The sequence below is a fragment of the Neoarius graeffei genome, chromosome 17 (genome assembly GCF_027579695.1).
Source record: "Neoarius graeffei isolate fNeoGra1 chromosome 17, fNeoGra1.pri, whole genome shotgun sequence".
Taxonomy (NCBI): Eukaryota; Metazoa; Chordata; class Actinopteri; order Siluriformes; family Ariidae; genus Neoarius; species Neoarius graeffei.
In genome coordinates this window covers 62649240-62665937 of record NC_083585.1, presented here as the reverse complement: position 1 = coordinate 62665937, position 16698 = coordinate 62649240, and the positions used below count along the sequence as shown (strand labels likewise).

The 16698-nt window shown below is 42.7% G+C and overlaps 1 protein-coding gene across 1 annotated transcript in view; it reads right to left on the bottom strand.

The window, feature by feature from the left end:
- The window catches only part of LOC132864403 (tripartite motif-containing protein 16-like), a 35702-nt gene extending 19692 nt beyond the window's left edge, over nucleotides 1-16010 (bottom strand). The window contains exon 1 of the mRNA XM_060897825.1: nucleotides 15396-16010. Within this exon, the coding sequence (XP_060753808.1) occupies nucleotides 15396-15995 (600 nt within the window). The 5' untranslated portion in view covers nucleotides 15996-16010. The remainder of the gene's footprint in view (nucleotides 1-15395) is intronic.
- Nucleotides 16011-16698: the final 688 nt, after the last annotated feature.

The window sequence follows — 16698 nt, the reverse complement described above, 5'->3', positions numbered from 1 at the left end:
AACCCCCTGTTAGAGTTTGACCCAGCGGTCATCAATACCTTAGAGAACGCGAGGGCCCCCTCAACTAGGTCGTTGTATGACAACCGCTGGAAATTGTTCAAGACGTGGTGTGAGACCGTAAGCGTTTCTCCCACGGGTTGTCCTATACCCGTACTGCTCAAGTTTCTACAGAAACTGCTTGATGAGGGTAAATCCCCATCTACCGTGAAAGTCTATGTAGCAGCTATCTCTGCGAGGCATGATAAAGTGGAGGGTGCGACTATTGGTGCACATAGTCTCATCCGCAACTTTCTTAGGGGCGCTAGACGCCTCCACCCCTACAGAGCCCCTCGCAGCCCTCAGTGGGATTTGCATCGCGTACTAGACTCTCTGTGCCAGGCCCCTTTCGAACCATTGGCTGAAGCGGACATGAGATGGGTTTCCTTGAAGACCGTTTTTCTCTTAGCTATGGTCTCGGCAAAACGTGTGAGTGAGTTACACGCACTGTCAGTCAGCCCAGATTGTATGAGATGGGGACCAAATCTATCTGGCGTTACGCTATGGCCAAACCCAGCCTTTCTGCCGAAGGTTCTATCTCCATCCTTTATTAACCAATCCATTGAGCTTGCTTCTTATGAGGACCGTCTAGACCTATGCCCTGTGTGAGCCTTGAGGCACTATGTGTCTCGGACCGAAGCCACGAGACGGTCAGACCAACTGTTTGTCACTTATGGAGGTGGTGCAATTGGCTCGCCTGTATCTAAACAGCGCCTCTCACATTGGGTTTGCGAGGTGATTTCCCTTGCACACAAGTCAGCTGATTCCCTACCAGTGGGCAGTGTAATGTGCCACAACACCAGGAGCTTGGCTACCTCATGGGCAGCTCTGAGGGGAACCCTGCTATCTGACATCTGTGCAGCAGCAACATGGTCTGGCCCTTCAACATTCACCAGGTTTTATAGGGTAAATGTGGCATCACCTACAAGCCTTGGGCCTGCCATTCTTTCAATTATGGATTGACATACTCGTCCTCATGACAGTGCTGGTATTAGTCATCCACAGGCTGTGCCGCCTCTGGCGGTCAGGAGGCATGAAATAGAACGCTAGTTACGAATGTAACTGTGGTTCTATGAATGCCGGATGACCGCCAGAGTTCCCAGTCACTCGGACATCGCAACCGCGAGAAGTTTTCCGAGGACGAATGACGTGCTGCAGTGCCTCTTATGCATGAGGTACGTCATCACGACTTCTTTGTTGGTATAAGTCTCGACTTGCGCTACGCGAAGGATATCATCCACAGGCTGTGCCGCCTCTGGCGGTCATCCGGCATTCATAGAACCACAGTTACATTCGTAACTAGCCGTTTGTTTAAATGATGGAAGGAACACTAGCTTTGATGCATCTCATGGAGCAGAATCAGCAATAGATCTTACAATAGTATCTGATCAGATAGCAGGGGTAAGTGAGTGGGAGGTTAATGAAAATTCTCTTGGTCGTGATCACTATATTATTTGGTTAAGTATTAGAAATCAAAATGTGTGCCTTGAAGAGAATTGGTTTCCAAGATGGAAAATGAGAGAAGCAAATTGGGGGTTATATAGCATGAAGGCAAGCGGTAGGCTGATGGGAATAATGTCAGATATGAGTAATGATGTTGATGAGTTAAACTCAAACATTACAAATATATTTTGTGAGTCAGCAGAAGAGGTTCTTGGCAAATCTTCTGGGATGAGGAAAAAGAGAATGGTACCTTGGTGGTCAGATGATTGTAAGGAAGCAATTAAAGCTAGAAATAAAGCTTTCAAAACTGTTAAATCAAACCATTCCTATACCAATTTAATGGAATACAAAAAAAAAATCCCATTCAAAGGTTAAAAGAATTATAAGAGAAGCTAAAAGGAAATATTGGCGTGATTTCTGTTCTAAAATAGGGGCGGAAGTCAAAGTGGATGATATTTGGAGCGTGATTAAAAAGATGGGAGTCATTAGAAGGGAGTTTTCCTTACCTGTGATTAAAAACAATGATGTGGAGGCAGTAACTAATCAAGAGAAAGCAGAGATGCTTGCGAAAAGTTTTGTTAAGGTTCATAGTTCACAGAACTTAACTGATGAAGAATTGTCTTGGAGAGTTAAAGTAATAGATGAGAATAAAGGATTACTGGTAAAGCAGGTAATAAGTGAGAGTGTACTTGATAAGGATTTTACATTATTTGAGCTTAGGAGAGCGTTAAATGGGGTTTGGAACACTTCACCAGGGAAAGATGGTATATGTTATAAAATGATTAATGAAGTCAATGACGTGGCTAAATCTGTAATTTTAAATCTTTTTAATAAGATTTGGGAGCAAGGTAGATTGCCTTTGTGTTGTAAACATTCTGTAGTGGTTCCGATTGGAAAACCAGGGAAGGATAAAACTGAAGTTAAAAGTTATAGGCCAATAGCATTATCATCTAATTTATGTAAGATTATGGAAAGAATGATCACTAGAAGGCTAGTGTATGAAACTGAAAAAAGAGGTCTTGTCTCCCCACACCAGAGCAGGTTCCATAGTGGACGTACTACAATGGACCCTATTGTATGTTTAGAAAATGAAATAAGGAAAGCACAAGTCAATAACGAATCAGTTTTAGCAACATTCTTTGATATACAACCCCGATTCCAAAAAAGTTGGGACAAAGTACAAATTGTAAATAAAAACAGAATGCAATAATTTACAAATCTCACAAACTGATATTGTATTCACAATAGAACATAGACAACATATCAAATGTCAAAAGTGAGACAATTTGAAATTTCATGCCAAATATTGGCTCATTTGAAATTTCATGACAGCAACACATCTCAAAAAAGTTGGGACAGGGGCAATAAGAGGCTGGAAAAGTTAAAGGTACAAAAAAGGAACAGCTGGAGGACCAAATTGCAACTCATTAGGTCAATTGGCAAAAGGTCATTAACATGACTGGGTATAAAAAGAGCATCTTGGAGTGGCAGCAGCTCTCAGAAGTAAAGATGGGAAGAGGATCACCATTCCCCCTAATTCTGCGCTGACAAATAGTGGAGCAATATCAGAAAGGAGTTCGACAGTGTAAAATTGCAAAGAGTTTGAACATATCATCATCTACAGTGCATAATATCATCAAAAGATTCAGAGAATCTGGAAGAATCTCTGTGCGCAAGGATCAAGGCCGGAAAACCATACTGGGTGCCCATGATCTTCGGGCCCTTAGACGGTACTGCATCACATACAGGCATGCTTCTGTATTCGAAATCACAAAATGGGCTCAGGAATATTTCCGGAGAACATTATCTGTGAACACAATTCACCGTGCCATCCGCCGTTGCCAGCTAAAACTCTATAGTTCAAAGAAGAAGCCGTATCTAAACATGATCCAGAAGTGCAGACGTCTTCTCTGGGCCAAGGCTCATTTAAAATGGACTGTGGCAAAGTGGAAAACTGTTCTGTGGTCAGACGAATCAAAATCTGAAGTTCTTTATGGAAATCAGGGACGCCGTGTCATTCAGACTAAAGAGGAGAAGGACGACCCAAGTTATCAGCGCTCAGTTCAGAAGCCTGCATCTCTGATGGTATGGGGTTGCATTAGTGCATGTGGCATGGGCAGCTTACACATCTGGAAAGACACCATTAATGCTGAAAGGTATATCCAGGTTCTAGAGCAACATATGCTCCCATCCAGACGACGTCTCTTTCAGGGAAGGCCTTGCATTTTCCAACATGACAATGCCAAACCACATACTGTATCAATGGCTGCGTAGAAGAAGGGTCTGGGTACTGAACTGGCCAGCCTGCAGTCCAGATCTTTCACCCATAGAAAACATTTGGCGCATCATAAAACGGAAGATGCAAAAAAAAGACCTAAGACAGTTGAACAACTAGAATCCTACATTAGACAAGAATGGGTTAACATTCCTATCCCTAAACTTGAGCATCTTGTCTCCTCAGTCCCCAGACATTTACAGACTGTTGTAAAGAGAAAAGGGGATGACTCACAGTGGTAAACATGGCCTTGTCCCAACTTTTTTGAGATGTGGTGTTGTCATGAAATTTAAAGTCACCTAATTTTTCTCTTTAAATGATGCATTTTCTCAGTTTAAATATTTGATATGTCATCTATGTTCTATTCTGAATAAAATATGGAATTTTGAAACTTCCACATCATTGCATTCCATTTTTATTTACAATTTGTACTTTGTCCCAACTTTTTTGGAATCGGGGTTGTAGAGAAAGCATACGATATGTTGTGGAAGGAGGGGTTGTTAATTAAGCTGAATAGGATGGGTATTGGTGGTAAGATGTTTAACTGGGTTAGAGACTTCCTAAAGGACAGAACAGTAGAAGTAAGAGTTGGGGTTAACTTCTCTAACATCTATTCAATAGAAAATGGAACATCTCAAGGTAGCGTATGCAGTCCAGTACTGTTCAACATTATGATTAATGATGTTTTTAATAAAATAGATGCCATTAGAATCAATAGAGCATTATATGCTGATGATGGAGATTTGTGGATAAAAGGACGAAATATTGATATTAGAACTAAAATGTAAGATGCAATATTAGAGCCATCAACAAGGTATAAAAATGGGCATCTGAATGGGGTTTTCATTTGTCTGTAGAAAAGACTCAATTTATTTGTTTTTCAAAGAAAAGAGTAAGTCCCACACTAGAGCTTAAGTTGTATAACCAGTCCTTCGAGCAAGTTAATATTGACAATATTAACTTGCTCTAAGGACTGGTTATACAACTTTAGCTCTAGTGTGGGACTAACTTACTTACTTGGTGATACAACTTAAGCTCTAGTAAGGTACTTGGGAGTTTGGTTTGATGTCAAGTTAACATTGAAGGAACATATTCAGAAAATAATTGAGAAATGCAAAAAGGGCATTAATGTTTTGAAATGTTTATCAGGGTACAACTGGGGAGCCTCAGGGCTGTCCCTTAAAAGAATTTATATATTGCACTGATGAGATCAGTTTCAGATTATGGCTGTATTGTGTATCTTTCAGCATCTAAGACATTGCTTAATGAACTCAATAGAATGCAGGCTAAAAGTCTCAGGACATGTTGTGGTGCATTTAGAACTTCTTCCATACCAGCGTTGCAAGTAGAATCAGGAGAAATGCCCTTAAGCCTCAGACATCTTAAGTTGAGTATGGCTTACTGGATTAATTTAAATGGACATGAGGCATCACACCCTACTAAAAAAGTTCTCAATGAGTGTTGGGAGTATGGCAGATCCCAGATTTGTATCTTTGGATGGGATGGTAACAAATTAGCAAATCAATTGGGAATAGATGATATCATTTGTAGTAAGACTGTGCCCCTGGTAACAACTCCACCTTGGTTGTTTTGCTCCCCTACGGTGATCATGGAAACCAAAGAGATAGCTAAATCTGGAGGAGTGTATCAGAACGTAGAGCAATATTTAGGAAGTAGGTACTATAATACAACACAGGTTTATACAGATGCATCTAAAGATTCAGAGGGTAAAACAGGTATTGCAGTTTATATCCCTGATTACAAAATCTCTATTAAAAAGAGAACATCAGATCATCTGTCTATATTGTAAAAATTGGAGATCACACATCTGATTGTTTGCCCATAACATGTGGAGTACCGCAAGGGTCTGTCTTAGGTCCTAAACTGTTTATATTGTATATTAATGACTTATGTAATGTATCATGTATCATGAAATGAATTTTATTTGCCGATGATACAAACATCTTTTGCGCCGGGGACGATGCACAGCAGCTTATGGAGACAATCCAACCGAAATGCATAAATTGAAAAGGTGGTTTAATGTAAACAAATTGTCATTGAATTTGAGTAAAACAAAGATTATGTTATTTGGAAAATATAAGTCGAACCCTCAAGTTGAATTGAAAATTGACAACATAACCATATTAAGAGTTTATGAAATAAAATTTCTGGGTGTGATTGTTGATCATATAATCTGCTGGAAACCACATATTAATCATGTTAAAGCAAAAATAGCAAAGATTACTGCAATTTTGGGGAAATCAAGACACATTCTGGACTATAAAATCACTACATACTCTGTATAATGCACTCATACTTCCATATCTGAGCTACTTTGTGGAGATATGGGGTAATACCTACAAATCTAACCTGCAGCCGTTACGCACATTACAAAAAAGAGCAATAAGAATCATCAATAATATGGGATTTCTTGAGCATACAAATGCATTATTCGTAAAAGCACACACTCTGAAATTCACTGATCTGGTTAAACACAAGACAGCACAAATTATGTATAAAGCAAGACATAACCTTCTTCCGGGTGAGGTACAAAATACGTTTATGGAAAGGCAGGGTGGGTATAACCTGAGAGGGGAAATGAATTTTAAGAGAGTAAATGTTAGAACAACTCTGAAAAGTATGTACATAACAGTCTGTGGGGTGCAATTGTGGAATGGTCTGGATAATGAACTCAAAAATAGCACCAACATAAAACTGTTTAAAAAAAATTATATAAAAACATGTTACTAAAAATATTTGAGAATGAGGACAGGCAGACTATATAGGTGATGATGAAATTGAGAGCAAGTCTGTGACTGGTCTTGTATTTTGTGTATATTTATAGGTATGTGTATATGTATGTACTGTATATATGTATTGTGTGTATTATATTTATATATCAGCTGGATAGTACAGTGGTAATGCTCACTGACTACGACGCAGGATATCGGGGTTCGAATCCCGGTCGGGGCAAAACATCATCCAGTAAGGGTCCTTAGGCAAAACCCCTCATGATATATCAGCCTACCTCAGGAATGAGTGAATACCGGCTCAGACGTCGCCCGGGTCAACAAGGTCTGCGTCAGTTGCTAGGGAACCAGGGCAAACTGATGAGAAATGGGCTACTGGAACAAGACATCGATGGACGAGGACAGAAAATACGGATTTGCTGGAATGCTACTATACAAGAGAATGTGGGACCATTGGATACTTCGAAACCCACAATCAAGTATAACAAAGAAACAGCTATTAGCCCAGTGTTCCAACATCCATAATCGAAATCTGCTATCACAACTAGAGATGAAATACAACAACGATGCTACGGCAAGGGGGAGCCAGGAAGACAGGTCAGCGGGGAGATGTCATCATCCCCACAACCAGAGATTGGGTACCAAGCCCCAACAGCTAACAGCCTCAACACAAGAGCTGCTGACCTGAGAAGGAAGATCGTGACCCAACTGGAAACCTGGAGCCCCCGACAAATACCGAAGCTGAGTTGCCAAGTACCTTCAGAAGATTCACATTCTACTAGTAGATGTGAATGCTGCTCTGAAGACAATCTCCACAAGAACCATCACTGAGACCAACAAGCTGATACACAGTACAGCAACAGTAATCATGGAGATGCTTGGACACAAGGTGGGCTCGGGACATAACAAACAGTATCCACCATGGAAGAGACGATTAGAGGCCAAGATAAAGGCAGCAAGGAGAGAAGTTAGCCAGCTAGCTGAACTACAGAAAGGGAACATGGTGAATAAAGGGGCGCCCAGGAAGTACAACTCACTCTCCATACCAGAGGCACTCGAAACTGCCAAACAGCGACTAACAGCTCTGGCCACCCGGTTGATACACCAAGGAAGGAGAGGCCAGGAGAATAAACAAGCTGTTCTCCACTGAACCAGCCAAGGTGTACTCTCAATGGCAGGGGAACAACAACCGGTCAGACCCACCAAGAGCTGAGGTGGAAAAATACTGGAAAGACATATGGGAAAGAAAGGCATCACACAACACCGATGCCCAATGGTTAGTGGACCTAAGAGCTGACCACAGCAACCTCCCAGAACAAGAACCAGTAACCATCTCAATGGCAGATGTCCAAGAAAGAGTGTCAAAGATGAAAAGCTGGACAGCACCAGGCCCCGATATGATCCATACATACTGGCTGAAGAAGCTAACTGCACTCCATGAACGCCTAGCAGCACAGATGAACCAGCTGCTGAGGGATGGAACCCACCCAGAATGGCTAACCCAAGGCAGGACAGTCCTAATCATGAAGGACCCCCAGAAGGGACCCATCCCATCCAACTACCGGCCAATTACCTGTCTCTGCACAACATGGAAGGCCCTGTCAGGCATCATTGCGGCAAAAATGAGTAAGCATGTGGCTCAATACATGAGCGAGGCACAGAAAGGAATTGGCAGTAACACCAGAGGAGCCAAGCACCAGCTACTGGCCGATAGAACAGTCGCCCGAGACTGTAAGAAGAGACAGACCAACCTGTGCACTGCCTGGATTGACTACAAGAAAGCCTACGACTCAATGCCACACACATGGATACTGGAATGTCTGGAACTGTATAAGATCAACAGGAACCTAAGGACCTTCATACAGAACTCAATGGAAATGTGGAAGACAACCCTAGAGGCCAACTCAAAACCCATTGCCCAAGTCAACATCAAGTGCGGCATATACCAAGGAGATGCGCTATCACCACTGCTGTTCTGCATAGGCCTGAACCCCCTCAGTCAGATCATCACGAAGAGCGGCTACGGGTACCGATTCCGTAGTGGGGCAACAATCAGCCACCTGCTCTACATGGATGACATCAAGCTGTATGCCAGGAATGAGCGAGAAATAGACTCGCTGATCCACACCACCCGGATCTACAGCGATGACATAGGGATGTCATTCGGATTGGACAAGTGTGGCCGGATGGTCTCAAAGAGAGGCAAGATGATCCGGACTGAAGGGATTGACCTACCAGAGGGCAACATAGGTGATATCCAAGACAGCTACAAGTACCTTGGCATCCCACAGGCTAATGGAAACCATGAAGAGGCCACAAGGAAGTCAACCACAGCCAAATACCTTCAGAGAGTAAGGCAGGTCCTGAAAAGTCATCTGAATGGTAAAAACAAGGTCCGAGCCATCAACATGTACGCACTACCAGTCATCAGATACCCCGCTGGTATCATAAACTGGCCAAAGGAGGAGATAGAAGCCACAGATATCAAGACTAGAAAGCTCCTCACCATGCATGGAGGGTTCCACCCCAAGTCCAGCACCCTGAGACTATACACTAAGCGGAAAGAGGGAGGCCGAGGGCTAGTGAGTGTCAAGACCACGGTCCAGGATGAAACATCGAAAATCCGAGAATACATCAGAAAGATGGCCCCAAAGGATGAACTGCTAAGTGAATGTCTCAGGCAGCAGAACCCTGATGAGAGTGCAGAAGAGGAGGAGGAACAGACAACCTGGAGAGACAAACCCCTACATGGCATGTACCACCGTCAGATAGAGGAAGTGGCTGATATCAAGAAATCCTACCAGTGGCTGGATAATGCAGGACTGACAGACAGCACAGAGGCACTAATCATGGCAGCACAAGAACAGGCCATAAGCACAAGAGCCATAGAGGCCAGGATCTACCAGAGTAGATCAGACCCAAGATGCAGACTGTGCAAAGAAGCCCCTGAAACAGTCCAGCACATAGTAGCAGGGTGTAAGATGCTAGCTGGATCAGCGTACATGGAGAGGCACAACCAAGTGGCTGGGATAGTATACAGGAACATCTGCAACCAGTATGGAATAGAAATACCCAAGTCCCAATGGGCCATACCACAGAAGGTGGCTGAGAACAACAGGGCCAAGATTCTGTGGGACTTCAGCTTCCAGACTGACAAACAGATCCTGGCTAACCAACCGGACATAGTGGTGGTGGACAAAGAGCAGAAGAGGGTGGTGGTGATAGATGTGGCGATCCCAGCTGACGCCAACATCAGGAAGAAGGAACATGAGAAACTTGAGAAGTATCAAGGGTTGAAAGAGCAGCTGGAACGGATGTGGAAGGTCAAGGGTTGCGTGGTCCCCGTGGTAGTGGGGGCACTTGGGGCAGTAACCCCCAAACTGGGAGAGTGGCTCCAGCAAATCCCAGGAACAACATCTGAAGCCTCAGTCCAGAAGAGCGCAGTCCTAGGAACATCGAAGATACTGCGCAGAACCCTCAAACTCCCAGAGGACCCGAGCTTGAGGATGACATGGATACCACCCCCCCGCCGGGGGTGAGAAGGAGATTTTATATTAAAAAAATGAGTATCTGTATATATGATTTGATCGATATTATACCATGCCGGTATGTCTTGGTATGTTCGTATGTTTTCTTTTTTGTTTGTTGCTTTTGTTTTCTTTTGTATATATAGTTTATTATGGCGGAAAGTGACGTTTGATTAGCGGTGGTATAGAGGGTTAGGATTGGATAAGTTATTTACTTCTTCCTAATCCTTTCTGAACATTATTATGTTACTGCCTTGTGGCTGCGCTATTCTGTTTGTTTATAACGATGTTTTGATTATTGCATTTTTTATTTAAATTTTTTTTATTTTTATATCTTTCTTCTTTATTGTTCGGAATAAAGTAATCAGTCAATATTTGCAGCTGAAATGACAGCCATTATTATTGCATTACAGTGGATAGAAGAAACTAGGCCCCCTAAAGCAGTTATTTGTTCCGATTCTGTGTCATCTCATCCGTTCAAAGTGGAGAATCATCATGCCGACAGGACTTATTGAATGAAATTAATATCTTATTTGCAATCAGTCAACAGGGAATATCAATCCAGTTTGTATGGGTTCCAGCCCATAAAGGAGTTGGTGGCAATGAGGAAGCAGACAAGCTGGCAAAAGAGGCAACCAAAGAAGAGGAGGTTCAGTTAAGTATTCCACTCAGTAGATCAGAAGTTAAAGTGCATATTCTGGACCAATTTAGGGTTTTTTTTATATGAAAGTATGTCCCTTTACACACCCTTTACACACTCATCCAGAAGCATAATTTTGCACAAGGCCATCTGTCTACAGCAGAAAAAAATAAAATAACCAAATGCGTCTGGAAAAATCCCAAGGGAGTCTGGAGCCAGAATCGTGATGTCACCTGCGGAAGCGCCGGCAGGCTGCGAGAGCTTGCACGGTTTCAGTGCACAGCCTGTGTAGACCAAGCGCTCCCATTTCTCTCTCATTGTCCGGTCTTTTGGAAAACAATGAGTACTAATCCCATCAAGATTGGTGTTGCTACACCCTCCTATGATACATCTGTTTACCATTTTAATAGTTACGCGATAACGAAGAAATTTGCAGAAAACCACCAGGTCGTTTTCTCAGAAACAAACCAGCACTGATGTAGGATTCAGAGGGAGGTGTCCCGCAGATGACGTCACGAAAATTAATGTTTGCCGGGAAATTCAAACGCCAAGTTTTTTCAGAGGCGGACCAATTCACCTCAAACGGCTTGATTTCAACTGAATTTTTCTGGTACTGCACAAGGTAAAAAAAAAAAAAAAAACACAACAATGCAGAATGTTCCAGATATTTGACCAAAGTTTAATATAAAATAGGAGAATTACATTGATCTTGCTCCTGAATTTACCCGTGATATGCACTTTAAGGTACTCATTAAACAAAGTTAACATATGGCAAGCTGAATGGGATAAGGAGAAGAAAGGTAGACACTTATATAATATACAAAAAGATCTCAAGTACAAAACCGAGTTACCCAAACAGACAGGAGGAGGTCTGGTTTACAAGACTGAGAATAGGCCATACTGGATTAAATAACAGCTTATACGTTGCAAACAAACATCCATCTGGAAAATGTGAACTTTGTGGAGTGAGAGAGGATGTAGATCATGTTCTTTTAAGGTGCTTAAAATTCTACAGACAAAAACTGAAGAGGGAAGTGAACGCAGTCAAGAAAGCCTTTTCTTTAGACACCTTATTAGGTGAGCCGAGATCAGAAAACATCACTTGTGCTATGATAACATTTAGCAAAGAAACAAAATTAGCAAATAGGATTTAGTTTGTTGTTTTTCCTTTTTATTCAATTTTTCTTTGAAATGACATCCATTTGATTGCACCTCAGTCCAGTAGATGGCGGTAATACACTCTGCTTGTAAACTGCCATAAAACCTGACAGAAGAAGAAGACTGATCTGAGAGCAGTGCGCGTCATCACTGTTCCCTTTTATTTCTCAGTGAGTTTAGAGGGGGGAGACATGCACAGTGCACATCTGGATTCATGGGAGTTATTTATTTGTTCAGCAGTAAAATCCAGAGTCATAGTCAGGTTTACTTCTTTAAGGTGCTGTGTGTACATTCAAAAACACACCCAATTCCACCGGATTAAAGGACCCCGATAGCAGAGGGTCGTTGAAACGACGTAGAGTTTTGGTCAGAATGGTCGGTTTCTGTCGTACGTCAGAAAATCAACGTTGAAACGGCGCCGTGAAACGTCGATTTCTCCGCCGTCTGAGAGGGTCGATTTATCACCGTTGAATCAACGTGGGTAAAGGTTGATCTGTCGACCGTCAGAGAAGGTTGAATATACGACGTTGAACCATCGTCACTTTTGCCGACCAGTTTTCAACGTTGGTAGGATGAGCAACTGGCCCGTAGCCAGGGGGGATCGGAGGGTTCGTTCGATTCCCCCCCCGCGACACCGCGCCCCGGACACACACGCCCCTCAAGATTACTCAAGATTTATTCATTTGTTCATGTCCAATGAATATACATTGATTCACATTTAAATTTACAATATCAAATCCAGACTAATCAAAAAAGAAAAGTAGACTAAGTGAGGACGAGTTAGAAAAACGGGTTCATTTCTCCTATGTTTATGTTTACACGTTTTGTTCAGACTGCTTTACACCCCAATCCAGTGGGTGGCGGTAATGCCCCCATTAGACCCCTTTCACTGACGTCACCCGAAACCGGAAGTAAACAAACCCTGCGCTACATTGGAAGACCAACAAACTCGTGATTAGGGGGAAATAACGGCAGCGCGCGGTTTGTGAACCCACGAGGCACTTGGTTCATCATAAACCTACAATGGTAAACTTTTGTGCTGTGTTAGGGTTCTAACAAAGCTGATGGGAAAGGTGAAAAGAAGTCTTTCTACAGAATACCAGCTGTGATTGAGACAACAAGCAAACCAAGGAGCTTTCTGCCAGGAGACAGAGAGAGGATTTAGCTGCTTTATGCAGAGCGGATCTGAATACTTCAAGTCTATTTTGTTACTGGTAAGTCACTAGGCTAGAGTGTTGTAGAACATTTTTTTAAATGTTTACTGAATAAAAACATCCTTAATTTTATCAAATATACTCTACTCTATATTTCATTTCTTTCTTTTGTTTTAATTGTCCTCCCTCCATCCCTCTTTGGATTTTAAATATAGTTTTTCCCCATGTCCAAATAATGAGGTAGGGTGGCATTTAGAAACCCATAGCCTACTGCTGACTTTCTTTATCAATGCTGCATCAAATTAATTTTGGTTATGTTTTTCTGTTTCCATGTACAGGTGTCTGCGCCGCAGGAGGAATAGGCCACAATTATAAATAAATCATAAAATGTTTCTAAGGCAGCTGGGCCATAGAAGGTTCACGCTGCACGCTACACGTTCACGTGAAGAACCGGATCCTGGGCCATTAAACTTCATGCTTGGATGTTCACGTGTTGCGTCTGTTCTACTTTGACCGAGTAACCAACAATATGGACTCTTCGGATGACGACGATTGCCTCATTCTGCTTTTACTGAGACAGAGGAAGAGAAAAAGGAACAGAATTTGGAGCCGAGAACACTTCCTTCTGAGAGAAACCCGTGGTGAATTTCACCGAACATTCTATAATCTGCTTGACAATCCCGATGAAGAACTATTTTTCAATTATACCATTCAATTATATTTTTTCTGAAGTTTTCCCCTGAAAGCATAGAGTTATCTCCCTAGACCCGTTCTGATTGGCTGGCGCGGCGGTGACCGCATGCATTGACTGGAATTTCCATCTTCACGCCTAGAAAAAAGTGTGCATGTTCATTTCTTGCTTCACGCGTGAAGTGTGCAGCATGCAGCGTGCAACGTGAACGCCGTTCTATGGCCCAGAGCAAGTCATGCTACGTTTGTCCACTTTTCTTTACACGTGTGTAGCGTGCAGCATGCAGCGTGCAGCGTGAACCTTCTATGGCCCAGCTGCCTAAGAACTTGTTCAAGTGTGTTCTGTTCCTTTCATTCATTCATTCATTATCTCTAGCCGCTTTATCCTTCTACAGGGTCGCAGGCAAGCTGGAGCCTATCCCAGCTGACTACGGGCGAAAGGCGGGGTACACCCTGGACAAGTCGCCAGGTCATCACAGGGCTGACACATAGACACAGACAACCATTCACACTCACATTCACACCTACGGTCAATTTAGAGTCACCAGTTAACCTAACCTGCATGTCTTTGGACTGTGGGGGAAACCGGAGCACCCGGAGGAAACCCACGCGGACACGGGGAGAACATGCAAACTCCGCACAGAAAGGCCCTCGCCGGCCCCGGGGCTCGAACCCAGGACCTTCTTGCTGTGAGGCGACAGCGCTAACCACTACACCACCGTGCCGCCGTGTTCTGTTCCTTATAAATGTTAAAAGTTATGCCTCATTAGATAGCTTGACAAACATTAGGAGAGGTGCATTGTTGCATGCACTTTTATATCCTGTTGTACATTAAACAGGACGTAGCCTACGCACATTGATATAAATTAAGTTTCACTTTCATGGTTGAAGTATGCATGTGTGTTCATCCTAGGCAAGAGCCCCGATGCTTTATTGTTAGCTAGTTTAATTTAGCCTGTTTTGCTTAATTTGTAGCCTTCCTGTTGTACATAAAACAGGAAGTAAAGTTGGATGAATCATCGCCGAAAATTCAATTATAAATTGACCGAAATACGTAGTTGAATAAAGGGTGAAAGGGGGTCTATTCTCTGTCGACCACCAGCCACTTTTCAACGTCGTTTCAACGGAAACTCGTATGAGCAAAGCGGTGTTGAATCAACGTCGGTGATCGACGGTGATTCGACGGCGTATAGGTGGAAGAACATGCCGATGATTCCACGTCGAATCAACGACCCTCTGCTATCTGGGGAACCATCAGTGAACATCGGGATTGAACTTCATCAATCTAGTGAATGTTGACATTAACGCCGAGTTTTGACCAAAATCTGTGCAGAGATTTGAACTTTCCAGAATCAGGATCATTCATCCCAAAGAAGTTTTCAGAAATGGACCACAAATCCACTCACATTCAGAAAGATAATTTTTTTAACCTGTAGATCATTAAATGTTATGAAATATGATCTCCAGTTACAGAGCTTTAACACAGTCACGTGAGCACTTTAGCTGTAAAACGCTGGAAGAAGGTTGTTGGGTGTTTAAAGCAGACTGACTGGTCTGACCTCTTTAACATTTCTTTACATATTACTGTTGGACTGGAAATAAAAATTTACTTCACAGAGAATGACAGTCAGAGAACCAATTAAATCCACTGAATAGAAATTAGATTAGAAATAGAATTTGTATAAAATGACTTGGAAAAGAAGAATGATGTCCAGTTCTCACCTGTTTTTCATTTCTTTCTGCTTTAGTTGAAACTGTATCATGACCTTTATGTTCATCCGTCATACACAAATAACAGATGAAGCTTTGGTCAGTACGACAGAAGATCTCGATCAGTTTGTCGTGTTCAGAGCAGATCTTCTCTTGGAGCTCTGCACAGGCTTCAACTAACCTGTGCTTCTTAAAGGCAGGAGACTGATAGTGAGGTTCAAGATGAGCTTCACAATAGGAGGCCTGACACACCAGACAGGACTTGACGGCTTTGTATTTTCTCCCAGTGCAGGAATCACACTCCACATCTCCAGGTCCAGCGTAACAGTGAGCAGGAGAAGCAGCTTGGAGTTCAGTCTTCTTCAGTTTCTCCACCACTTCAGCCAGCATGTTGTTCCTGCACAGAACAGGCCTTGGAGTGAAAGTCACTCTGCACTGGGGGCAGCTGTAGACGCCCTTCACATCCTCCTGATCCCAGCAGCCATTAATACACACCTTACAGAAACTGTGTCCACAGGGAATAGTCACAGGATCCTTCAGGAGATCCAGACACACTGGACAGCTGAACAGATCCACAGAAAAATGATCTACTGAAATACCAGCCTCTGCCATTTTCCTGTACTGAGAGAGAGAAAGACTCTGAACTTTCTACTGAGTTTCGTTTTCTCTGAAATGAACTTCCTGGTTGTGTGTGTTCTGTGTGGCAGAGAGAGTGGGCGTGGCTTTAAAGAGAGGGCTCCTTTTTTGTAATGTGTAAGTAGGGGCCTGGCTATGTTAGCAAATTGCCATTCAGTGTGAAGAGATTTGAAACAGTGTGTGTGAGTGTATTTCCTACAGGGCGTATAGACTTGAACAATCTTACCAGTGATAGTTCAAGTGAACAATGACCACATCTCTCTCTCTCTCTCTCTCTCTCTCATAAACAGGATTCTGAAGTGATTAATTAATCTGACCATCCATCCATCCATTCTCTGTAACTGTGATTAAAAACATTTTATTAGGATGCAGTGCTGCAGCACAGCAACCTATGGGCTCCCCTAGGGGAGCCCATAGGTTGCAGTGCAAAGCACTGCAACTATTGTTCTTCTACGTATTTCTTCTTCTTCTTCTTCTTCTTATTCCTACGCAGATTTTGATTTCGAATAACTCAATAACCGTACGTCGCACACAGACAAACAATATATCAAAACGTGCGGCTCGATCGGACTCGCTATGCTATTACTTTTCTCTACAGATTACGATTTTTTCGCGACGTAGTCGCAAAAAAATCGTCCAAAAAAACCCCATTCATTTCTATGGAATTAATTGAAAAAAA